This window comes from Amblyomma mixtum, chromosome 5 (assembly GCF_055824585.1).
Source record: "Amblyomma mixtum isolate Tamu chromosome 5, ASM5582458v1, whole genome shotgun sequence".
NCBI classification, from domain to species: domain Eukaryota; kingdom Metazoa; phylum Arthropoda; class Arachnida; order Ixodida; family Ixodidae; genus Amblyomma; species Amblyomma mixtum.
Genome location: NC_143016.1, coordinates 85,942,905 through 85,969,573, shown reverse-complemented (window position 1 = coordinate 85,969,573; position 26,669 = coordinate 85,942,905). Strand labels below are relative to the sequence as shown.

The 26,669-nt window shown below is 48.5% G+C and overlaps 1 protein-coding gene across 2 annotated transcripts in view; it reads left to right on the top strand.

Annotated features, from left to right (window-relative positions):
* Positions 1 to 26,669, top strand: part of tup (LIM1_Isl and LIM2_Isl domain-containing protein tup) — a 169,946-nt gene that overhangs the window by 50,469 nt on the left and 92,808 nt on the right. The window contains exons 2-3 of one of the 2 annotated variants that reach the window (XM_089545388.1): positions 12,608 to 12,830; positions 25,203 to 25,468. In XM_089545388.1, coding sequence (XP_089401514.1) covers positions 12,608 to 12,830; positions 25,203 to 25,468 — 489 coding nt within the window. The remainder of the gene's footprint in view (positions 1 to 12,607; positions 12,831 to 25,202; positions 25,469 to 26,669) is intronic. The other variant, XM_089545389.1, reaches the window with a different exon arrangement.

Sequence of the window (26,669 nt, the reverse complement as noted above, 5' to 3'; positions counted from 1 at the left end):
GAGTGTTGCCTGGAGGATGCAACGTAGTTACGCTCGAAGCTATAGGCGCATACTGCAAAGACTGTAGGCAACAGCGCTGTCTTATAATTACGTGAAGACTTCGTCAAGTTCGCAATAAAACATTCTAAGCTTCGGCAAGCAACGAACGCAGGCCTGTCACCAGCACCTGCGAATGTTTCTTCAACAGCTAGTTTGCTTTAGCCTTCCTATTATACACTGGACTGTGTTCCACTTTCACAGTAGTTGCGTTCATTTGGAAGTGATGTTATCGCACGAATACCTTGTAATATTCACTCAAGCAGTCATTTGTGACATATTAATGTCAGACAAGACTACTCCACTGATAATAAAAGAGAATGTCATTTTTCTAGCTCGCTATTTAACCGAGCGAAAAATGAACTACTCAGAAAGACTCACCGCTGCTTTCTTTCTTCTTTTTCTGGTCGGACTAATCAATTTACGAAGCGTCATATCGCGAGTCGTAATGTAGTCGAGAAACTCCTCCTATCATAGCGACAAATGAAGCTTAATCACTCTGACCTTCGAGTTTTTTCTTCGCTGTGCACGCTTGGGTGGTTTTAGAGAGACTCTTATCTCCTTGCGGTGACAGGCTGTCGAACCGCCTTAATGAAAGCACGAATTAAGATACTGATAGTCAAAACACGGAACCCACCGAGCGCTAACACAGTTAGGTGCTCGTACGCAGCTTAATTTTGGTTTGAGAAAAGAACGAAACGAGCAGAGAAAATAAAATGAAAACGAATAGGGGACGGGGCGACATGTGCTTCCAAACACAGTCCACAACTGTGCTCTGCCCTATCGCTCGAATCGAATCCGCGGTGCTGCTATCTTTGCATGCACCGAGCGTCGCTCCCGAGAGCTTTCGTGTACAGTGACTGCACGGTCGTACTTATTCACGAGGCATCTGCATTTAATTTACCCCAAAGTTTAGGGGTACGCAGTCAGTTTCCGTAGCCGACAACAGGCGTTCGGTTCGTACGTAAACTTATGCAACTGGTGCGCTCAGAATGCGTTTGATACGAGGTCGGTCCTTGACACCGCTAAAGACAGGACGGACTTAGAACCTAGCATTACGCCGGGTAGTGCGGCAGGAGTGAGTGCAAGTGGCGGTTCTTTACATTTCTTCGTCAGTGTAACAGAAGCAGTGGCAGCCGGGATCCCGACCAACCCTTTTAGCGTCATTCCGAAACGAGTTCTGTTCGCGACTGGGTTCCTCGATCGCATGCCTCTTTTCGGTAAGATGTTTTAATTATTTCGCGTGCCTAAGTGTCCCATATCCTCCCATATCTTGAAAGTCAAGTTTCCTACCTGTGGTTTCGTCCAAGATCTGCAGTTTTTAAACCCAGGTATGTTGAGTTATAAGAGCACTTTTTTTTGGCATAACATTCTCAGCGATGCAGCGTATCACAATTCTAACAACTCGTACTAACTAGTAGGCTGGCTAACTAATACTGAGTAGCAAACTTTTCAACTCTTATTGTTGGTCTCCTTATTGAGAGGCTGGTTTGGGTTTGGTTTGTTTATGGGGTTTAACTTCCCAAAGCGACTAAGGCTATGAAAGACGCCGTCGTGGAGGGCTCCGGAAATTTCGACCACCTGGGGTTCTTTAACGTGCACTGACATCGCACAAAACACGGGCCTCTAGAATTTCTCCTCCAAAGAAATTCAATTAACCGCCGCGGCCGGGATCGAACCCGCGTCTTTCGGGTCAGCAGCCGAGCACCATAACCACTGAGGCACCGCGGCGGCTCTTATTGAGAGGCGTGTATATTCCACCGTAAGTAGTGTCCATGTCAGTTTTTAGAATTTCGAAAACGCAGTTATCCTCGGCGCTGTGGCCCAACAAATTTTGGTTATTTCAGCGAGTTACGTGCACTGAAGGGCTTGATTTGCCTGCAGGCTTTCCGAAAGCGCATGAATTTTGGTGCGATGCGGGCAGAACTTGTTGGGCCACAGCGCCGACGGTTTTCCAGATTCCAAAATCTGATATGGATAGTACTTATGGTGCGCTACAGGCTTCTCAATAAATAAATAAATAATATATCTATAATATCCAAAAGTTAACTGCTCAATTTTAGTTAACCGACGTGAACAACGCTGTGCCGAAGAAAGCGCTCTTCGAACTCAAAAAGTCTATTTTGAAAACTTGCACAGCGTCCTAGATGAAACGGTCGATCCGCGGTTGTTATGCGGGAGTGTCAACGGTGTCGTTAGCCTGCTCCAGCAGATGTCCCGCCGAAAACACCACTCGCTCGATGATGAGTATAGCCGGGCTGGTATTTCGGGGATAAGCGTACCGAAGACCACGGTCCACGGTGTAAGTTCTACGTGTGTGACTGTAGCTTGCCCAGACGACATCCCACTAACGTCGCGCAAGCCACCTCGCGACTCCCAATACCTCCGGACAACGCACGTCCGATTTCGAATCTTCCGCAATCGCGCTCGTCGCCACTGACCACCGCCGCTGCGTCGCACCGCGCTCCTGAGCCCGTGTCCGAGCGCGTACCGAATCCTTTCATTAGATAAGGACGATTCGTTGCGCGCCGCGCGCGCACAGTCCGACATCTCGGGGACAGATACGAACTCGGGGGCTCCACGCTGCCTGCAGCGTCCGCCCGGGTCGGGGAGCGTTGTTGCAACGAGCAGCGGCTTTGCTAAGTTTTACCTGCCCCCTTCCGCTCAGCGCGAACCCGCTCCCCCTCACCTCCGGAGCCGTCGAGCGTCTCGTCGCCTCGGCGGCGATAAAGAAGCGAGCGAGCAGCGACACAGGGGCGGCGGCGGCGGCGTAGCAGCTCGGGATCGGACTGCGTGCATCGAGCGGGACGCGATGTTATCGCGCGGCCGCTTACAAGCTCGGCCGAGACGGCGCGGCGGGCAAGGTGTGCGAGCACGCGCACCTCCTCCTCGATGGTGGTGGAGTCCGGGCAAGAGGGACGGGGAACAAGGGGGGTACGGGGCGACAGCAGGGGGGGCCATGGGTGCCCCCCTGCTCGGTCAGGACGGGGCCGGACCGATGGGCGTGCCCCGGCTGTGACAGCACTATCGAAGCAAGGCGGCTTCCCACGGTGGTGCGCCGAGTGTCGCGGGCCAAGTCTCTTGGCTCGGAGGCAGCTCATCAACCCCCTCCCCTATTCACGCCCCTACCAAACATTTAATGTCCAACTGCCACTGAGGACAACAGGCCGCGTGACGCTTTAATGCAACTGAAAGCCCCGCTGAGAGCGTTATTGCTCTAGGCTTCTTGAGTGCGCCATGACTGGTCGAAGAGAACAGTATGGCTTTATGACGGGCCGAGCGATCAGAAGGAGGCGGGAGATGTTGTGTTGTCTGACCTTGCCGGTTTGGCTTTTTGCTTCGCTGGCGGTAGTGTGAACAAGCGTAGTCCGCATTGACGATTTTGACCCGTGTGAATAAGGCTCCAGGACAGGTCGGGGAAGGTAACCATGCAATTCCTTCGCAACTGTAGTTGTCACCTGAGTCGTATCTAACATCACAGCTTGTGCGATGAACAAAGACCAAGCCTTGCCTAAGAGGGAAAGCGAGTGGGTTAATACTTGGATATTATAACTCTTGGAAGTGTATATTATCGCTAAAGCGCTAGAGTTTCCACTGCATTATGAAACCCCAGTGACGCAGCTAAATGTGCATGCATCAGTTCTGTTGCTAATATAGAGCGTGTTAGCAACGGCGCAGTATTCTTGCAAATTTTCGCCGGACTTTCAGACAAAAAGAAAAAGGCATTCCCGTTCATTTAGAACCGTCTCGATGCCTGATGGCTGGAACTTATCCTCTAGTTTCCAGGAGAAGCAGTCCAGTGATTTTTTTCATTCGGAAATTCTTTATATCGTGCTGGGCATGTCGGCTTCTGATTAGAGCGTGAAGAACATTCTCGTTTCCTAAAAAAAACCTTCCTCGAGTCTTTCTCAACTAAAGTTGCCGTAGCTATCACAGAGCCGATGTCGACATTAAAACGCGCTGACATGCAAGGCCGCCGTCCGATGAGTGAACGAATTACTGCCGTCCGCCTGCTTAGCGTGTAAAAGTCATAAAGGATTGTCTGGTAACGATACACGCACTGCAAGCTCCCAAGAGAACCTTGTTATCCTATGTAGTAAATTGTACACCCCAGTATAGCGAGTGTTCAAGCAACCACATATTTTTTTTTTTTTTTTAAGGATAGGTAGTGAGAAACAGAAAATATTTCAGCCGCGGTAGACGTCAGCCGCTTCAGCCGCTTCAGCCGCGGTTGAAGCAACCACATATTTTTTTTTTTTTTAAGGATAGGTAGTGAGAAACAGAAAATATTTCAGCCGCGGTAGACGTCAGTTGCTATAAAAATAAACCTTATTAGGTAGCTCATTGACTAAAATTCACGAATTCATTTTTTAATTAACACTGTCTGCTGGTTAGTGCCAATGGAAAGTTCGAAACCACGCACAAAAAATGTTTTTGAGACAAAAAAAAATTAATTATCTAAAGTTCTGCAGTGCGCGACGCTTTTTCCCTGCACAAATCCGAAACTAAGCGCATGGGGCACGCAGGAAGCTCGGTGCGGACGGAACGTGCATTGATGACGTGTTGCAGTGATTGTAGCGCCAAATTCAAACTGCCTTTTTTGTTGTGGCATGATACTCAATGTCGCTGCCATCGTTGTTCTTAAAAGTAACGACCACTAAGTTGGTGAAGACTGCCCTTTTTCTCTGCAACAAGCGGCAGTGCAAATGAGTGAATATGGCATAGTACAATGGCACGGCAATACGTCACCAACAGACACTGCGTTTGCACCGAGCTTCCTCCGCGTCTTATGAGCTCAGTTTCGATTTCGTGCAGAAAAAAACGCCGGATTTCTGGACGCTGCAGAGCTGTAAAAATACTTTCTATTTGTTTCCAAACACAGATAAGGCATCGTTTTGTTCATGGCTTCAAACTTCCCATTGCACCAATCGCCAGAATGCGTTAATTTAGTAAAAACATGTAATTAGCAATCTAATTAGAATTATTTTTATAGTACCTCATGTCCACCGTGGCTGACACTTCGCTCCTGCAAGGACTTCTTTTTTCCTATTTCGAACCCCTATCTTTACGAATTTTTGAAAGTGTTCGCTGAAACACTCGGCGTTTTTCACCTACAAGCTCGAAGACCTTTACAGCAAGCTTATTTCTTGGGCACGAAACTTAAAGTGGTTGAACACTGAATTGTAAGCACCCATTCTTTTTTTCGGTGCAACAGAAAGGTTCCTGTCTGAGATGCTTTATTCCGCAGCCGTTTTGTTTGAAACGCTGTTCAACATCTTTACTGGGAATATTTCGATCAGTGCATGCTACCGTTTTCATGTATCCCTGGTCACCATGGCCCAGGAACCATTTAAGCAAGCGCGATGGTGATTGTTGAAGGACGGCAGAACTGATGTACCAAAAATAAACTAAATCTGACCCCCCCCCCCCCCCCCCCTAATTACCGTGGTTATGGTGGTTACCCTGGTTGCCACTTCATCCAAGGAATGCAAAGCACTGTGGCGCCATCACGCGACAAAAACTGAAATCGCATCGTGGGTGATGTGAAGTGATCGTTGAATGTCATCGGAGGGCGTAAATTGTATTAAAACATCAGGCGCACTCCTGAAAGAAAAAAAATATGCGTTTAAAACAAATAAGTGGTATTTGACGACATGTGGTCACTGTGGTTCTCGACAAAAAGGAACTTCGGTTTGTTTTATGCGATTTGCAGTGCCAATTGGAAGTTATAAATCCGCACTTCTTCGAAATTGCAATGCTCAATTCTCGTAGTATGAGGCCCGATCTTTTCATTTCTACCATCATCTCATGACATGTTTTGGTCAGTGGTCGGTCTATTCAGTGCTTACTCTGGTGACTCACATAATGCGACATCGTAATGTGGCATTGCTGTATTTCACTTTCTTATAGATCCTTCGCTAAATCTACAATGCAGTAGCCCGACTGCAGGACCAAAATTTTGGGAACTTACACCCCGGAGTGAGCGCTAATCGTTGTAACATTGTGCAGAGATATAACTTCACAGGCTGATCGATTAGCGAGGACCCGCCGTGGTGGCTCAGTGGCTTCAGCGTTCAACCGTTAATCCCAAAGCCGCGGGGCGGAATCGCGGCCGCGGCGGCGGCATTTAGATGAAGACAAAATGCAGAAACGCTCGTGTGCTGTGCGATGTGTCATGCGGTCTACACTATCCGGAGCCCGCCACTTTGCATACGGCGTCCACCACTGCCCATGTGTTCGGAACGACAATGTTTTGTAGCGAAAGCTACACTAGACTAGCAAAAGCACATTGCGCGGTGCCTGGCACAGGCCACTACTGCGCATGCGCCGTTACCATGACAACTTGTACCATGGCAACCATGGCGCCGCTCAGAGCCATGACACCCATGGCGCTTCTCGGACTGTCAATCGTAAGAAAATGAAAGAAAATTGGGGTTTAGGCGACCCACCAACGGCGTGTCGCTACCGAAATGTCAGTTGAAGAAACTGCTTTTGCTGCGTATATCCTGGCCTAGGTGAGCTAAGCCGCTGCCAATTTTTTTTTTATGATAATGTGCTTATACTCTGCCACTCTATTATCTCTGGCAGATTAGAAACCTCCTTCTTTGAGAGTCATCTTTCCATTTAACTATTCCCGTTGCGATAATCTGTTTAGGTGTCCCTTCGCGATATATACGGCGCTGAGTTGCTGGCCAGAGTGGTAGGAGTATATATGAAGCCACCTTTGTTTGTTCCCTACGGGCTGTGTGCGTTGCATAAAACCTTTAGGACAATGGCCTGGCCGTAGCGGTTTAAGTGGCATAGAGCTCAACTTCATCGGGGTTTTGCTCGTTATGAAATCTGGTAGGTGGGTCTCTCGTCTCCACTGACATTTATTTTCTAGAAAATTACGCCTTCTTTGCCGAGAAATAATCAGTTAAGGTTGAATTATATATATTTTTTTCTAGCGCTGCAATTCAAACTAGTGACGTTGAGGCGATGCCTAGGGCTGTAGGTTGGCTTTCTTTCATTTCCCACGCATAGCTGTTTGCTTTTTCTTCATTATGCGGTAAAAGTGCATTACCCACTGCGAAAAAAAGTTTACCTTAGTATTATTTCGCGTAGTTAATCGTTTTCTCTTCTATGCAAGAAAAAAAATATTTTGATGTCACGTCCGTTTAGTCTGAAGAACGGCTCGTGGGGGCGATGCGTTTTTTATCTTTCCCTCTGTTACAGTTTAAGAGCACCGTTTTCAGTCAACATAGCCTGTTTTTGTCTTTTGAAACAGGTAATCCATAGGCAGACAATTCGTCATGAGTTCCCCTTTGTTTGCGGATGGCCTTATGAAAGTATAATGATATTATCGTCGCCTCTTTTATTTTCGACTGCGGTCATTCACACGGGATAAGACGTGTGGGAGTGGAAGGTGAGGGTATGAATGGCCACCTTCCCTCTCGAGAGCGCAATCTTGCATCAGCTCGTTCGTCCAAAATTAGAATATGCTCGCGCCATATGGGACCCTTCTCATTCCAGTCTCACAGTTTGCTTCATTCAAGCATTCAAAGCCGCGCAGCCTGTTCTATTCTCTCTAATTATTCACGTCATTCTAGCGTCACGTCCATGAAAAAAAAAAAAAAAACGCGACCTCTGCCTGACCATTCACTACGTCGTAAGTACTTTCGCCTCTGTCTTTTTCTTGAAATATACTACCTTAATCCTTACCTAAAAGAAAATCTGTTCACCACACCCAGTTACATCTCATCTCGCGTATCGACTATCCACGCAAAATTGAAGTGACATCTTGCCGCGTTAATTACAATCAATCAATCAATCAATCAATCAATCAATCAATCAATCAATCAATCAATCATTTTTTGTTCATTTTTTGTTTGGCTGAATTTTTTTGGAGGAGAAATTCGAGGCCCGTGTACTGTGCGATGTCAGTGCACGTAAAAGAACCCCAGGTGGTCGAAATTTACGGAGCCCTCCACTACGGCGTCTCTCATAGCCTTAGTCGCTTTGGGACGTTAAACCCCATAAACCAACCAACCAATCATTTTTTGTTCAAGACAATAATACAAAACTATTGTCTTGGGAGACGTGACAAAAGGCGGAAAAGTGCCTGACGAGGTCACGCCACCCTGTGGCAAGCAGCGGTTTGACACTCATGCCGAGTTTGAACCATTCTTCCTTTTTACCAAGAACCTCCACTGAATGGAACCGTCTTCTCGCCTCCGCAGCCTTTACTTGGGACACCAATAATTTCAGAATCGCCGTTCTAAGCGCCTTATAGTTTATTTTTGTTTTGTTTTGTTTTGTACTGCAAATATCGTAATAATATTGTCACTCCTTTCAGTTGTGTCTACGGGCCTTGAAAGTATGCATAATAAGTAAATAAATCTCCCACGGAAGGGAAAATTGGGCGAGTGCCATTTATTTTCTTATTTATTTAAACCAGTTTCTTGTCAAAAGCATCTGCAGCCTAAAATATATTTGAAGGCCTAAAATTCTTCCTCACATCTAGAAATCCTTTGACGCACCTGTTCTCGCTGCTCCTTAAAACTTTATCGACACCTTTCAAACATTCTTCAACACCCGTACAAATTCATTGACACCCGTTCGAATACCTTGATACCCCCTCGGTACAAATGCTTCAACACTTCTAAAAATCCCTCTACAGCCCTAAAGAATATTTGACGCTCCTACAAATTTCATTCCCGCCGCGGTGGCTCAATGGTTACGGCGCTCGGCTGCTGACCCGAAAGACGCGGGTTCGATCCCGGCCGCGGCGGCCGAATTTCGATGAAGGCGAAATTCTGGAGGCCCGTGTACTGTGCGATGTCAGTGCACGTTAAAGAACCCAGGCGGTCGAAATTTCCGGAGCCCTTCACTACGGCGTCTCTCATAGCCTCAGTCGCTTTGGGACGTTAAACCTCAATAAACCAAACCAAAGCAAACAAATTTCATTGATTATTTTTGTATTAATACCCTCAAGGCCATTTGGCATTACAGGGGAGAGGGGCCCGTCTGGGCCGAGCAAATGCCTCGACCACCCCTACATCGACGGGGACTCAACATGTCTCGGGAGGTGTGCAGACAAACGGCGGCTATCTCCGTGAGACTCCAAACGCGTCGCATGTACACAGCTCTCATTTCGAGCGCCTCGGGAAGACTTCCTCTGCCGCCGCCTCGCGAGCTGCTGCGCAGGCGACCCTCACGCTCGGAGTCCTTGCGCGGACGAGATATGCAAAAGAGGAGCGGGATGCACGGTGCTGCGCCGGCGGCGGCGGCGGCGGCGACGGTGACGCGCTGAAGATAGAGCGAGCGCGCACGCGACATGCTCGCCGCCGTTGTCGAACGCGACAAATTTGCATGCACGCGCAGCGCCTCACACTCTTCAACCGCGTCTACCGAGGAGAGCGCGCCACCACCATCAAGCGGCCCCGAATCTCCACGGCAGGAAACGCGCGAGGGACCCTGCCGCGAAGATACAGCTGCGGGCTTTTTCCCTAGCTCACTGCCTCGCTCTTTTTGTTTTTCTTTCTAGCTCTCGTTTTTCTTTTTTTTCTCTCGGACGCTTCTGGTATCTCCGTGCGCGGGAGCCTGGTGGCTGGACCACCGAAAAGCTAATCGTGGCTTCATAAATCGTGAGCGGCAAAACAAGTACGATTCTACAGCAGGCACGAAGTCACCGGGAGTCGTCGCAGTGGTCGGACGTCAGCGCCGAAGCTATAGCGCCCGGTGCATACACACGTAGGCACTGCGTATCAACCGCGCGCCTTCGCCGGGCGATGCCTCACTCCATATGGCGCTTGGGGGCAGGAACTCACGTACGCGCGTTTCTTTTAGAGATTCTCTGAGTCCACCGAGACGCTCGCCCTGGAAACCGGAACGTCCGAGTCGCGGTGGTCCGTCGCGCATGCATGCCCGCGCCCGGAGCGCATTCCGCACGTGTACGGGAATGCTGCGCGCCTCGGCTCTTGATGCGTGCGCCTGCTGCCTGCTTGTCAACGAATGCAGCCGCGCGGGCGCGCATTACTTTCGGCGCGCGAAAGCTCGCGACATTTCGGTCTCGCGGGATAAGCTCGGGAGAAAGAGGGAGATCTGGCGTCTCGAAGGGTCAAGTCGGAGGACTGGATGCATCTAGTTTGTTTGCTTTTATTCATTCTCGGACCTTTTTTTTTTTTTTTGGTTGCAGTTGTTGCTGGAGGAAGCTAACGCGTGGGAATTTTGCCCGTAGCGCTCGAAGGAAGATGCCTTAACGTTCACGCGTGCTGACGAACGCGTGCTTGGAAAATTCGAGGTGCTGCTCAAAAGCTGGGAGATTGGCGGGCGATTGAACTCGGTGCTCGGAAGCGTCCTATGCGTGTCGGTCGGCAATGGTTCTCAGCGTTGTGGTGCTTTCGTCTTGAGGAACCGGGGGACATGTAGGAAGTAATGTTTATAGCGAAAGGATGTATCGATATTTCCGTTCAGCACTGTATACTAGCGGCTCATTTTCCATTTCATGGCAAAATGATGCTGACATTAAGTAATTCATGGTGGTAACTTCTGTGTGACTGTTGCAATTGTTACTGTACATCTAGAACATGCACACTATCAGGAGCAAAAGTGGTGTGCGGCACGCGAGTTTAGACTAAACTGCATTGTATACCGCAGCGTCATCGCCGCGCCTGATGTCTATAGAAAGTCGAAGAGGAGAGCGTTTTCACTTCCAGGCATGTCATTTTACTTTTTTTATCCATCGCGCTCCTGCATTTTGAAAACGCTAACTTGGTCCTGCGGTTCAGATTAGTTCAAGCTCGCTTAATACACGCCGCTTTTCCTCCCGAAAGCATCTATAAGGAGTCATTTTTGAATTCTCGCTCCTCTCCCTGAGGTCAGATTTTGTAAGATTTTGAAAGTGAAAGATTTTGTAACTCGGCCGGGAAGGAGAAATTATTCGCGCTCAAGTTCTGCCTCCATCGTTCTCGGCAGGTCAAGAGAAACATGTCGCTGAATAAGACAAATGTAGAGGCGAAGGCTCGAATGTTACTTGCAGCTCCTTGTTTATTCTGTCGTGACAAAGAAACAACAAAAGGTTGTTACTCAGAAAGGCAGTCTCAAGTTTGGCGCTGTTGCTGGAAAAATACCTTACTTAAGTGTATTGGGAACTACGAAACTTTAGCTGAAATTATAGATAAAGTGTTCTCGTCTTCTTCCTGGAAAATCCGTTCGTTCAGTTACTAGAATTGGCATTCACGGCCACTATTCATTCGTAGAAGATGAAACAGCGACTCCAACTCAGACACACGGTATTCAGTAAGGATTTCTGATACGAAACTGCAGTTTAAATCGTAGACAGAAGTAAAAAAGCATGAAATTACTACTTCATTCAGCCTCGAAAAATGGTTGGCACATACAATGGTGATCGGCGTCCATTGTGCTTGTACATTGTTTGCAATGCATATGTCCATCCATGGCGTTCTCCCTTATGAATGTCGTGACCGAGAATTTTTCATAGCATGTGGCTGTCAGAAAGGGCGCAAAATGCATAGAATAGAATTCTCCGACATCTTACTCAGACGCACATCCATCATGTGCTGGCAGGGGAGGAATTTGTGGTTGGTTTGGTTTATGGGGTTTAACGTCCCAAAGTGACTAAGGCTATGAGAGACGCCGTAGTGGAGGGCTCCGGAAATTTCGACCACCTGGGGTTCTTTTACGTGCACTGACATCGCACAGTACACAGGCCTCTAGAATTTCTCCTCCAAAGAAATTCTAGAGGCCCGTGTACTGTGCGATGTCAGTGCACGCAAAAGAACCCCAGGTGGTCGAAATTTCCGGAGCCCTCGGAGGAATTTGTGTTCAAATGAAAGTTACCTTACCGAGAATTGTCCTTCTCCACCAATATGCGCCTATCAGTCAAATGGAGTGACTAGTGGAGGAAATTTTTTAGAGAAGGTAGCCGCGGATGGCGAAGGACCGGAATAATGAGAGTTTATTGGGAAATGTCTTCGTTTTCCAGTGCTACGAAGTCGGATACACATGATGAGAATCACACGAACGACGACGATAATGATGACTACCAAGATGCACTCCTGGCGTGCATCTTGGTCATCATTATTGTAACTACGTGCATTAGCTACACGTAGACTTTGTTTTGGTGACAGAAAAAAAATGTTATTCAATGTATACATCGCCCGTAGTGCACTAGCTGCAATTAGCAAAAGTAGGCGCTGGTGATAGTTGCACCTTTTTACTCAGCCTTCTCCTGGAATCGGGATATGTATGTGGTTAGGTTTCCGTGTCGCACATGACGGTTCTCGGTTTCTTTAGGGTTAATAAGCCTTGGCGACCAGTCACAGTGTTTGCAGGAGAGCTTCCGGCACTCTGCGAGATTATCAGAGGCCCTGCGAAAGGGTTGCTTGAAACTTGGTTTTGCTTCCCACGATAAGCGTCTTAGATGATATACATCATAACTGACAGATGCAGATAGTACTAAGTTGCACACAATGACTGAACTGAGACTTTGTAGCGAGTTGAATAAATGAGCGCGGATGGGATGAAGCAACGTTATGTATATCTCTGTGACTCCTCTCCCTCGACGCAGTGTGCGTGTCGGCCTCGGACAAGGCGGCGTCCGGCTGCCGCGGGCGGCGAGTGTGCGCCGGCTGCGGTGCGCCCATCCGCGACCAGTACATCCTGCGCGTGGCGCCCGACCTGGAGTGGCACGCGGCCTGCCTCAAGTGCGCCGAATGCCACCAGTTCCTGGACGAGACCTGCACCTGCTTCGTGCGCGACGGGAAGACATACTGCAAGCGCGACTACGTCCGGTCAGTATCTCCTCTCGGTAGTCTATCAGTTCCACTGCTGGGTTACCGCACTCGGATTCAGTGGACATCATCTCGAGTATATCACACATTCACCTCTAGAACCGGGGAAATCCCCCAGTCACGGACAGGGATCGAGTGTCGAGCGTGTGTCGGAGACAAAAGCCCGCGCGGCGATGAAAGCGAGACGGGGGCAGTACACTGGCGCCATGCGGCGGCGAGGGTGGTGGCGGCGACAGAATCGGCGGCGCATCATCGTCGGACGTCGTCGACGACGACTGCATCGCGGCAACGCGCACGGCGCCCTCCCCCAAAGGCGCGACCGGAAAGCCAAGCGGGCACCGGGGCTTATCAGTGCCCGCCAAGCGCGCGGAATTCCTAATGCCCTATCGGCCGCGCCATCGGCTCCTCCTGGACACACGCTGGCGGCGGTGGTAGTGCGCCGCGGACGGCCGCTGGACAGGGGGCCGCAGACCGCAGCGGCCATTTAGGCAGCCTAGCCCCCTCCTCTTCTTCCTCGCGCAGCAGACTGTGCGACAGCTGGGCGTCCCCATAGCGCTAATGGCCGGGGCGACGACGCCACGTCGTCGCACCGGCTCCGGCATGGCTAATTGTCGTCGCCAGAGCCCCCCGGAGCCTGTTTTGTTTCTGCGGCGTTCGCTGCTCCTCAGGAGACGAGGCCGTGATGGACAGAGAGCTTTCGGGCGGCTTTTCCTTCCCCCTCGTCTTTTTTTCCCTCCGGGACTCCCATCCCGGTGAACCAGTCGCCGAAGCGGCGCATTGCTGCCTAGATAAGCGACCCTGGCACTGCTTAGGCGCAGCCGAGCGGCCCTGACCGCTGGCAGAGCCAAGCCTTCGGTCCCGCACTCGCGCTCTGTCGTCGAGAGCGCGAGAGCCCGTCTTTTGCACGCGCATCTCAAATGGAACCTGCCGCTTAGAGGATCCCCGCACGGTTTTGATGGGTGTGCATCAGCTGCAGGGAGCTAGCCGTAAAGCTATTCTCTACGGCCGGCGCTTACAAGGAGCCCGAGGACTTTCCGCCTTTCGAGAGATGACAGAGGATGAGAAGTGTTGCCCCCCCGCCCCCTATGCTATACTCCACACTGGCTCGATGGTGCACTGGAACCAGATAGAAACAGGGAGCTGACACTGAACGTTTAACAGGTTACAGTGATTAGTTTGCTTTAGACTTAGAAACTTGTAAACTCTATGGAGCTGACCGCTCTTCTTTAGTTGATGTCTGGCTAATGGGCTTTTATGCTCAAAGGACGCGAGGTTCGCTGCAGCGCAGGGCCCCATGCTGTTTTCAGTTACACAGAATCTCAGCACGCGGGCCGTTTGGCATTTCGCCTTTATTGAAATGTGCCCTGTGCGACTGGGATAGAGCCCGCTACTCGCTCTAAGCACCTAGACGGCAGCGCTACCGAACCACTTCCGGTGGGCACAAACAAAATGTGTTCTTCAAAAAGTCATGAGACACCTTCCGTTGAGCGTAAGGCTTCTTTTTCCAGGCACAACTATATAAGGTAGAATACCACTCAAGAACGAAGCGGCAAATTCTCCCCAAAAGATGTCCTTCAGCCAACTGCGTCTACCTATTCTAATGACACCGCGGTCAACCGCCTTCGAACTACCATGACATGCTAGCATGTGTTCGTTAGCAAGTGCAAGGCGGTTAACCGCGATACCGTCGTGGCAGCTGAAGACGTTCCGTAATTTGCAGTTTCGTTTTGTTATTGTTATGTGCAGTTTAGTTGTGTTGACCACATAGGGCTAGCCCCGCGAAGCAAGGGCCTATATCCGTCAGGGTCGTCCAGGCCTTGCTACCCCATTTACGTACGACACAAGCCTATGTTGTTAGGTTATCACGGTGTTATGTCCTTCTATTATGTCCATTTCCTATGGAGATATTCCCACAAACTTTATCTCATTACCTTTCGTTCACACAACCTGGCCGACAGAGGCATCTAAGGTAAAAGCTTGGGCGAGTCGGTGGTCGTTCATTCTAAAACAGCGCAAAAAAGACACGGACAACAGGAAGAGACGTACAAACAGGCATACTGACAAAGAGGCATACTGACGCAGCATAAGCCACGGAGTAAGGTGAGCGATCAATGCTGATAAATGAACCAAGTGCAGCTTCTCAGGGTTGCTTTAATTTAAGGGCTTGCGCCTGAGAGCGACCCAAAGAGTTATTCCCTTATAAAAATGGTCTATAGACAGTCTATAGACTTCTTATTGACTCTATTGACTTCCTGTAGATATTGCTTTTTGTCTATTCTTGGTCGATAGATTGTCTATAGACAAAAGCGTACTAAAAGTGTATGGCCATAAATCCATAGATTGTCTATAGACTGTCTATGGCATTTGTATTGCTTATAGACTGTTTTCTAGCATTTGTCTATAGACTTTGTAGACAGAAGTCTATAGACTTTCTATAGACTGCCTAAAAAATTTTTGTAAGGGTTAGGAGGCCGCCGTGCGGCAGTTACACGCGTTCTCATCTCCGGTACGGCTTCTTTTGAGGCCCCGGGCCATTTCCTTTCCTGAACAGCGACAACAGAGGGTCGCGGCGATGAAACACCTGCGAAGGGTCGGCGGGGCCAGGGCCGCCAGGAAAGTGTGCGCCGTTGGAACAGCGCTCCGTCTGACCGGACGTCGCCAAAGCAAACAAGACGCCTTCGGCGTCTGCAGTTGATCAATTCAGCGCTGCATAATGTCCTAAACGTGTTGCCCGTATGCCGAACGCCGTCTCCTCCGCCGTAGCCTATAGTTTCTGACGGGCGTCCAAGTCACGTCCCTCGATGGACAACGTGCCGAGTGCAACAACTGCGCGACCACACGGAATCGCGAGTCGGCGCCGCGCGTGCTCCTGCCTCGTCCAATTTTCTTGTGCAACTTGTTCCGTGGGTTCTTCGCTACATCTCCGCCTAGTTGGGGACACGACGTGTCTGCTGTTTGTACGTACAAAGCTGGATATCCGATCCGATCTGTTTTGAATACGGCTCGACGGAGCGAGGCGCTCGAGAATATATAAGAGGAAAACCCGTATACCTCGTTGGTGAGGAACTGACTGTCGGTGGAGGCACGAGCAAGCGATATAGAACGGGTTAAGTCTAGAATCGCTCAGTGCACATCCTCTCCTCCCAGACTAGTTTATATCGGTAGTAACACTAAATGGCTCTGTAATAATATATATAGTGCGATTCAGATGATTAACCGAGCTGCGAAGGAATGTGTTGCACATTGACGCCATCAATTGACGCCATCACTGGAGCCGCAATTTCTCGCTCTATCAGGTCAAGTTTATTGAACGTTAGGACACAAGCGAAATGTGCACAGCATGTTAAAACTGTTAAATGCATGTTAAATGTGCACAGCATGTTAAGCGAAATGTGCACAGCATGACCGAAAACTGTTAGGGGGACCTCCTAATGCAAAATAACCTAGTTTCAAGAACGCTGAGGTAGTGGTTCCTATTTGCGGTAACAGGAATATACGAAGATCTCAACGAAAACCAATAACATCGCTACTGAATAGGAATAAAATATCATATGTGCAAACTACAACAAGGAGCAATAAGACTGGAGTATAAAAATAGCAAGAAATAAAAAGGAATAACAGCAGGGTGCACTCCAGTGAATCTGTGATTTGTAAGGTTGAATAGTTTTTAACACGATTTAGAAAAATGGAACTATTGTGCAATGATTAACTTTCGTTTGCTCATGAATTCTGTGACATTATACCGATGAATATTGCAGATAACTTTCCATAATTAGTTCGCGCTTTTTGGGAGTGCAAGATTACGATGCTCAGAAAACCTAGTTTTGTTAGTATTGTTAAAATAATGGTCGAGGGAGACTTCAAGTCCTATGCCACGATGAATAATTCGATAAACAGTAGCTGGTAGTTTCAATTTCAGTTACTGACTACGAAACAATATTTGGATTGGAATAGAATGGCGTGGAATGGCAGCAAAACATACATCATCATTTGAAGTGCTTGGTTTTGGAAACGTTTCAGAAATTCAGGCTTTTGGAATAAGTGTTGCCCCAAGAATAATTTCAATAAGAAGGTAGTAGTGAATGTAAGCATAGTAGAGTGATTGTAGTATGTGGGTTTGAAAATATGGGCGGGTCTTGATTATCAATCGGAGGAAGTCCCGGATGATTGGAAAGTTGCCCAAATCATTCCAGTCTTTAAAGCAGGTGACCGCAAATCAGCCTCTAACTACCGTCCTATATCATTAACCAGTATCCCATCCAAACTTCTCGAGCACATTATATCCACGAACCTAATGGCACATCTAGAATCTAACGACTTCTTTTATCCTCACCAGCACGGTTTTAGGAAACACCTTTCATGCGAAACACAGCTTGTCGAGTTCATACATGACTTACTCGAATCTATGGACAATAACCTTCAAGTAGATGCCATATTCCTCGATTACTCTAAAGCATTCGATCGCGTCCCCCATAACCACTTACTTCAAAAGCTTTCATTGCTAGGAATTCCCGCCAACCTAATCCACTGGATCGAAAATTTTCTTTCAGGACGCAAGCAGTTCACTTCCGCAAACGATAGCCACTCACCCTTCACCAGCGTAACATCAGGGGTCCCTCAAGGCGCTGGACTGTCACCGCTTCTATTCCTCATTTACATTAATGATCTCCCTTGTAACATAAACTCTAATTTACGGCTTTTTGCAGATGATTGCGTAATATACAGAGTTATTGAGGCGGCCAATGATTCATCTTTACTTCAAACCGATCTTAACACACTCGCGTCATGGTGTAATACGTCCCTCCTGTCGTTAAACATTAGCAAGTGCAAATCTATGTCTTTCACGAGAAAACGCACTATGAATCCGCATCAGTACAGCGTTGGTTCACTTCTTGTCGACCCCACATTATCATACAAATATCTCGGCCTCCACCTAACACCATCACTATCATGGGTAACCCACATTCAAAACATTTGCGCAGAAGCCTCACGCACACTCGGCTACTTACGACGTAACTTGAAGGACGCATCCCCTGAAATAAAGAAACTAGCATACATGACATTCATTCGCCCGAAATTAGAATATGCGTCATCCATTTGGCATCCATCGCAAGCTTATCTCGCCGCCGACCTCGAAGCCGTACAGAACCGCGCCATCCGCTTTATAACATCTTCCTATTCAAGAAAAACCAGCATCACTGCACTGAAACAGTCCGTCTCCATTCCATCGCTCGTGTCACGCCGCATCATATCTCGCCTCTGTCTTCTGCATCATTTCTATTATCATCCGCGCTCACGCCACGCAAAACTAGAACCCCCCCATAGGACGTCTAGCCGCTTGAACCACAATCATAGCATCGCTCGCATCAACTGTCGCACGTTAGCACTCAGTTCTTCTTTTTTCCCGCACGCAATAGCTCTATGGAATGCCCTGCCAAACACCATTGTATCATGCACTAATCGCAAATCATTCCGTGAAATACTAAAGGACCATTTTTCGTGAGTGCAATCTTTTCAATTATATGTTGTGCTTGAGACAGACAAGTGTCCTTGCTTTTTTTCATGCCTTTGTTTACTCATGTGTTAAATTTTTTTTTTACTTGTTACATATTGTATAACCTTTTCGACGCCCCTTACCTGTTGTACATCTCTATTCCTTTTCAATGTTATTTTTTTTTTCTTTCTTTGTAGTGTTCTTGTCTTGTTCGTACAAATCTTGAGTTTGCTCCCCCCTTATGTAATGCCCTCGGGCCTTTAAGGGAAAAATAAATGAAATGAAATAAATGAAATAAAATGAATGCCAAATGATACCTTTTGGAGACGGAACTGTACGTGAAAGTGAAACTTGAGATGCTTACCTAGAGCTTGAGATGTTTATCTCTGTAGGATTAAAATCTAGACATCTTTATGTTTTGTCAACCTAGCGAAACCTGCACTTCAAGTTTGCTTTAGCGTCGACAGAAAACTGCAGGCAGTAAAGGCGTGTTTAGAAAAAAAAAATAAAACGTAATTTCATGCTTTTTGCCTCTCTGTCAAAGGGACGCCGTCCGTCGCACCCTCTCGTGAACACCAAAAAATATGCGATCGCTACAAGAACGTGCGTGGCATAGCGATTCAATCAAGGGGGGAGATGTGCCAGCTCTATGCGATTCCTTCCACGTTCCAATCATAGGGCGAGCCAAAGATGGCAAGATATATCTTCATTTTTTTTTTTTCGCTTTCATAATCGTCGCCGGCTCTTCATTCACGTATTCGTTCTCTGTGCACGAATCTGACCGGGTAAACATTACTGGTCAGCCATCTTCCAGTAAACCACGACTCGCGGAACCAGCGAGTTTGCCGGCAGTCGAGGATATCGGGAAAATTAGGAGATTTCCATCGCGCGGTGCAATCCATGCATCAAGGAACTGGTTCGACGCTCCGAAGCAAAATGGGAAACGTCAACTCGAACTTGCAGGCCGAGCCGTATGGTGCGAGATGATAGCGTCCGAGGCCACATTAACGGAAGCTGGCTTTGTTGACATTCACGGCGGGCGGCGGCTGGCTAAAAAGCGGCTGACCGACCTGACGAGAGAACGATAGATACGGCGAGAGAGGGCGTTGTGGTTGAAGTCTCTCTTTTTTTTTTTGCGTTTTTGCGCCTGCTGTCTTGGACGGCACACACGCGCGCACGTCGGCGAAATGTGTGCGCCGATAGCGTCCGTATACCGCCGCAGCAGGCTTCGTCCGATACGAAGGCCGTGTGAAGGCCGCGTGGCACGACCAACCGGGCACCACGCCTGGAAGTCAAGATCTACAGTTATACTATTCGTTCAATTAATTTTTATTATTATTTCGCGTTGCCATAGCAGTAGGGGTGTGGCTCTTCGTCGCGTGTATTGCAGACCTGCGTTTGGCATTGCTTGTGTTGGGCTGTAACGACGGTCGACCTGCCTGCAAAGTGCCAGAATCGGGCGTAATTCGGTTGCCATGAGTGCAGCAGGGTTTGAAGGTTTCGCACGACTAGCACAGTTCTCGCTATGGAGGACTCCGCACTGATTTGGACCACAACATATCTGGAGTCCTCCAGTACTGTATACCTCATAGCTCATGCTACTTTGGGTCGTTAGCTTTCCATGCACCATGCTGTATCAAGATGTTTCGTTCTTCGCGACCTCTTTTATTTTGGCAAGTTTTGGCCCTAAAATTACGAAAACGCCGAAATTTTCGATACAGTTGCCCATAGTTTGTAGTTGGGCTGTGGCCGGTGTAAGATTATACTCAGAAGCACCTCGGAGACGGGATGGCGGAAGAAGCTTTTCATGTGAACACCTTAGTTTTCTTACAATTATTTAGTTAGGCTTTGGATGGGTAGAGACAGGGCCTGGCCTTCATAAAGTAATTTGAACGTGATCCATCCTACCTATACTGCGGCATCATGCAGGATGTGCGGGGTACCACCGGTGATACAGTGGGTACAAGCTTTCCCGTGGTATACTGCTCGGCTTATTTAGGATGAAATGCTTGGGAAATGGGTTTTCGACCTCACCTTGAGTAGAAGAAAAATACCTTGCGCCATGGCGCTCTTTGGCCGCAGATGTCCTTGCGCCATAAAAAATCATCACCGTCATCATCATCATTATACTGCGGCGTAGATGAGTGTCCACCCGGTGTGAAGCAGTTAGCGCGCCTTCCCTTCAGCAAAAGCTCGTCCTCATCCCTCTTCATAATTACAATGTGGTTCTTTGCACCGTAGTAATATATCACAGCTACAAACGCTCTTATGGGATTTTCAGTTTCTCCTTTCTTATCTTTTCTTCTTCCGGTCGGCAGAACTATGTGGTTTTACTCGTTTCGCAGCGGCCATTATGCTATTAGGACAATTACGGGCCAAGAGCGCATGAAACTCCTGCAAAGCTCCTCCGTCTCAGTTGATCAGCTCAAATTTCAACTCGATCGCACTGAAAAATTCTATTCGGCCTGTGATCTTTATTCTTCCCGGTCGACGCCACGGTCTGATTAAATAATTTTCTCTTCGCAAAACATATCTTTAGCTATTGCATATGACAAGTAGTGCAGGGATCTGTTTTTGATCAACCCCTGTGAATGAGGTTTTAACGACGGTAAACTTGCTGCAAAAAAAAAGCAGATATGACTATCGGAAAGCGCCGTCTGATGCCGTTGCAGAAACACTTGAGGATGATATCAAGACTTAAGCTCTTGCCCTATAAGGGGAAAAAAAACGCATACCAGAGGAAACAAGCGAAAACAGCGAGAACCGAGGACGAACAGCGGAAGCTTTGTGACCAATCACCTAATGCAGCGAAAACATGTACCTCCATCGCTATCTTGCGTAGATGGGCAGTTTATGGTTACAGACTTTCAACTGGAGATGCACGAAAGCGGTGAAGCGAGTTGCACAACAAAAGTCCAGTTTCTTCGAAAAGAAAAGAGCGAGAACTGACAATGTGACACTTCTGCCTTCCTTCAGCGGATCTTACATAAATTACATAATCAACAGGAGTCACTCGCAATCTGCGCGGTACAGAACAACGTCGACGCGTTCTCGGTCGCCGCCGATTTCCGCGCACGCGTTGCGTGACTTAGCGGAAAGCGCTACGACCCGGTGTTGCGCGAAAACATGTGCCGCGACCACCGAACGTGGATGGCACGACCACGCCCCTCGGGAAAGCGCGGCCGATCTCTCACGCCATCGGCGCCGATTTCGCCGCAGAGGGTGCACGCCGTGGCTTCGGTGTGTGCGGGGCAGTGTTTGCCCCTCGCAAATGGTACTTGCGCTTGCGTCCCTCGGTTTGTTGTTAGGCAGAAATAAAAAGAAAAGTGCGATCGAACGGACACGCTGGGCGTCGCGAAAGATCATGGCTCGCCGGGTCGATGAATATGTGTATGCAAAACACTTGTGTCTGTCGCCAGCAGGGCGACCGCGCCTGCAGCGACGGACTGACTCCCTAGTTAGCTCGCTGCGCGAAGCTGGGCAATGGCGGTTATTTATAAGGAAGCGAAATGGGCAATGATGGTGTCATTTCTTGGTCACACCTCAACCGCTTCGTGAGGGAAGGGAGGAAGGTGGGAGTGAAAAAAGTAAAAGAGAAAGAGGTGCCGTAGTGGAGGGCTCTAATTTCGACCACTTGAGAATCTTCAACGCGCACTGATATCGCGCAGCACACGGGCGCCTTTTCAGTTTCGCCTCCGTCGAAACGCGGCTGCCGCGGTCGGTATCGAACCCGCGTTGTCGCTTGGAAAATTCAGTGCAACAAAAGGACGCAACAAAGGGATGCAACAAGATGCACCCTCTCCAACTCGCCAAGCTCAGCATAATCGTGCGTTGTCGCTTCTTGGAAAGAAAGATCACATTGTGCGCAGCGTGGAAAGAATGTTCAATGGCAAGAAAGTGTGACGACGAGGGAATGCGTGACTGTGTGAAGAAATGGGAGCAATTTTTTAAAGTCACGAGAACTAAGCAACCTCACATGAAATAAACTATGTACCGCAGTTCCCATAAGTAACCGGGCGGCGGAGGTTCCTTTCTTAACTGCGTAGGGAAGCACTTACGGCAGCTGTGTAAAGTAAGATGAACCCTTTTCTTCATGTTTTGACACCTTTCAGTCTTTAGGGGCGCCGTAAAGGTTTAGTTATACGGTTGAGAAGCAAAAAGCTGCTGCTCGGTTACTTTTGGCAATGGGGGTACATATAGTCGAACACGGATATATCGAATTCGAAGGGAATCGCGAAATAACTTTATATATCCATAATTCGATAATTGGACAGGGCATGTAATGCGAAGACCAGATAACCGATGGGCTTTAGGGGCAACAGAGTGGATTCCAAGAGAAGACAAGCGTAGCAGGGGGCGGCAGAAAGCTAGGTGGGCGGATGAGATTAAGAAGTTTGCGGGGATACGGTGGCCGCTGCTGGCAAAGGACAGGGTTAATTAGAGAGACATGGGAGAGGCCTTTGCGCTGCAGTGGGCATAGTCAGGCTGATGATGATGATCACAATGAATTCGGTAAACTTGTACAAAAGAATGTCGATGGATAAGCTTATCTCTAAACTAGACGCAGTAATACGTTGCACAAACTGTAGTGATGCGCTTGCTGCAGCCACGTGCCTACCGCCGGTACGCTGGCAGCGCACGGCTTCGCTAAGCGTTGGTAGGCCTAACCAGATTTGCACTGAGTTCGCAGAGTACGGTTCTTCAGAACGAACCACTGACTATCAGAATAGATCTTATTTCACCATCAGTACTCTATAAGTAGAATAATCGCTCATTAAGACTAAGGCATATAGTTCATTTCCGTACCGCCTTCGGCAGCGAAGCGAGCAAATATCGCCAGGCGAGAGCCACCTCTAGGTTTTGGTCAGGTTGGCTTCACCGCATGTCAGCAACGTGGTTTGGAAAATCAGGGCAAGGGACTGAAGACCACCTCTGAGGGACACCACACGTTCGTCTAGTCACGCGGTTTCACAGCGCTAGCGCTACCAGCAGGTGTCAAAATACGCCTAGCCGACCCGCATTCGCGCGCGAAAAGTGATCGCAGAGCGTCGTTTACAGAAGCGCCACTTGCAGGGGCACGCCGCGCAGTTCGATATATCGGATGAACGGTGAAATTAGAGTTCGATATAGAGCGCGACTTTAATGGCATACTTTTACACGGGGTTATCCAGGGGATGATCTGTGCTTGATATAGTCAATAATTAGAAATATCCGGGTTCGATATATTCGGGCTTGAATGTGTAGGTCATTTTTTAGTAGTGCAAGGTTGTCTACAAGTATTATCTGGCTGATCAGAGCGTGGGTGAAGATTTGGCCTCTTGCCTTTCGTCACTCGTTGAAACGTCTTCGCGTTGAGAATTTCTGATGTGGACGGCGTTTCTTATATGGTACGTGCCGGCCTGTGTTTACGTTCATAAGAAAATAAACCGTCTTCAGTGCTGCTGTACCTTCCCTGTGAACTTCACCCAGCTCGTCTTTGATAAGCGCGGCCATTCACTTGCTCAAATAGAGATGCATTACTGTGCGGTAGGCACCGGCGGTAGGATGGCTCTGAGCTCCCTGAGGAAACGAAATATCTGATCAAGAAACGCCAGTGCATGGAAGCCTCTATGGCCTAAGAACTAAGAACGAAAACCACGCAAAGGACGATACACAGGGAAGAAGTAGACAGGACGAGCGCTGGTCCTGTCTACTTCTTCATGGCCTCAAAGACAGAATAGAAATGGCAGAGCTAACAAAGCTAACCAATAAGCGCAAGGTAACCGAAATGAGAAAGTATAATATGGAGAGAATCGAGCATGCTCTAAAGAACGGAGGTAGCCTAACCAGTCAAGAGGAAACTTGTCATAGGCGAAAATAATATGTATGCGCTAAGTGACAAGGAGGGCAGTGTGAAGGATTCTACAAAAATCTATGCCATCGCCAATATAATCAGGACGTTAATGAGAGAAGCAGTAGTGTACAATTGGACATCCGTTCAGTCACGAAAGAGAAAGTAAAAGTCTTGAGCAGTGCAAGGCGATCTTTTGAAGGACGAAGGAGAAATTTTGCTAGAAAAACTAGCTACCCTGTACACGCAATGCCTTATGACTTAGAGCGTATCGGAATTTTGGAAGAGCGCCAACTTCATTTTAATCCATAAGAAAGGGGATGTCAAGAACTTGAAAATCTGCAGGCCGATTAGCCGATTGCCCATTGCCTACAGGGTACTGACTGAGGTAATCGCTAATAGAATCAGAACAATCTTAGAGAATGAAAGGAAATGACAGGCGCAACGTTAAGACACAAGAAGAGAGCAGAGTGGGTCAGGGAACAAACGCGGATTAATAGCATCCTAGTCGGCAGGGCATGTAATGCGAAGGCAAGATAATCGGTAGTCGTTAAGGGTAAATGGATTCCAACAGAAGGCAAGCGTATCAGGGAGCGGTAGAAAGTTAGGTGGGCGGATGAGATTAAGAAATTTGCGTGGATAAGGACGCCGAGGCTGGCACCGCCACCGGACACCGCGGACAGGGTTAATTGGAGAGCTGTGGGAGCGGGCTTTGCCCTGCAGTGAGCGTAATCAGGCTGATGATGATAATGGTCACGATGATGAATTACCGTTCGGAGCTCGTCTCTTATTATTTCCATGCCAGGTGCTGTTTTGAGGGGAAATAAGCAATTTAGATATACTGAAGGGGCAACCACGATCGAAAATACTGCGGTCCCTTCTGGTCGCTCATGTCCAAGACATGCAGCTCAAGAAAGAGGGTGCATGAACTTCTGTCGTTCATGCAGAAGTTCATGCAGAACTGGCCGTCATTAATTTTTTGCCCAGTGTGCAGTGTTGCTTTATTGGTTCACGTGAATGCCCCAATTCCTCGTCGTCGTGTTCGCAGGCTGTTCGGCACCAAGTGCTCCAAGTGCCGGCAGGGCTTCAGCCGCACGGACTTCGTGATGCGCGCCCGGCAGCACGTGTACCACCTGGACTGCTTCCGGTGCCAGGCCTGCGCGCGCCAGCTCATCCCGGGCGACGAGTTCGCGCTGCGAGAGGACGGCCTCTTCTGCCGCGCCGACCACGACGTGCTCGACAAGTTCGCCTCCCCCGCGGCTACGACGGCAGGGGGCCCCGCCGCGCACCCCGCCAACGGCATCCACGTCGCTCGTGAGTGACTACTCTTCATTGCAACGCACCGTACTCGGCGAATCCACTTGTCGAAATAACGAGTAAGGCATCGATATGTACAGCCTTTGTCAAAAGTAACCAGGCTGCATGGTTTGCTTCGCATTCGCATAACCGAGCCCTCACGGCTTCCCTAAAGACCAGAAAGTTCTTTGAAAGTGAGAACAGGGGTTCTTCTTGCCATACAGAGATTTAGAGCTTGAGGGCTGTCATAATAGCTTTAATATACGACTGAGAAGAAAAACGTGCAGCCTGGTTACTTTTGACAAAGACTGTACATACAACGAATTACGTCGTAGGACTCGGAAATTTCCTACAGGCAGCAGAACCGCTTGGCCCGTTACGGTACGTGTGCCAGTTATGATCCGCAGTACAGGGCTTCATTCTCAACGATATGTGTCTCAGTGCACTTCACAGGTCAGCTTAATTAATTTCGTTTGGGGCTCGTTTAGTGCATAGCTGTTTCGGTAACGCTTGCCTCTGCCCAAACATATAGCTCTGCCACATAGTTAACGCTGCCGTCATATAAATTGGCACAGAACAATAAGAAAGAAATTATGATGCCGCGGTACGTTGGCGCAGAATTCCTGGGTGTATTCTGCACTTTTAGCCGTACACATCTCTGCACGGCAGACAGCAGTTAACACCAGTAAAGAAGACGAACGTTTTACAAATTCGCTTGTTGTCGAAAGGAGCCGTGGCCGTGTTTGGTTAACTAAATAGGAAGGCTAGCCCCCTCGAGCTTACAAAAATTTATTTTGGTAGTCTATAGACTGACCGTAAACTTTTGTCTCTAGTAAATATAAAGAGGCTTTCTAGAGAAATAGTTGAGAGTATATAGGCAATACAAATCCTATTACCCCGCCGCGGTGGCTCAGTGGTTATGGCGCTCGGCTGCTGACCCGAAAGACGCGGGTTCGTTCCCGGTCGCGGCGGTAGAATTTTGATGGAGGTGAAATTCTAAAGGCCCGTGTACTGTGCGATGTCAGTGCATGTTAAAGAACTCCAGGTGGTCGAAATTTCTGGAGCCCTTCACTACGGCATCCCTCATAGCTTGAGTCGCTTCGAGACGTTAAACTCTCCATAAGACATCTTGTCGAAAGGCACTGTTTCTGTTTCCAGAAAGGCACTGACATAAGCCTATGCTACCCACTCACGCAACCATAAGCAGGTAAAAGAAAAA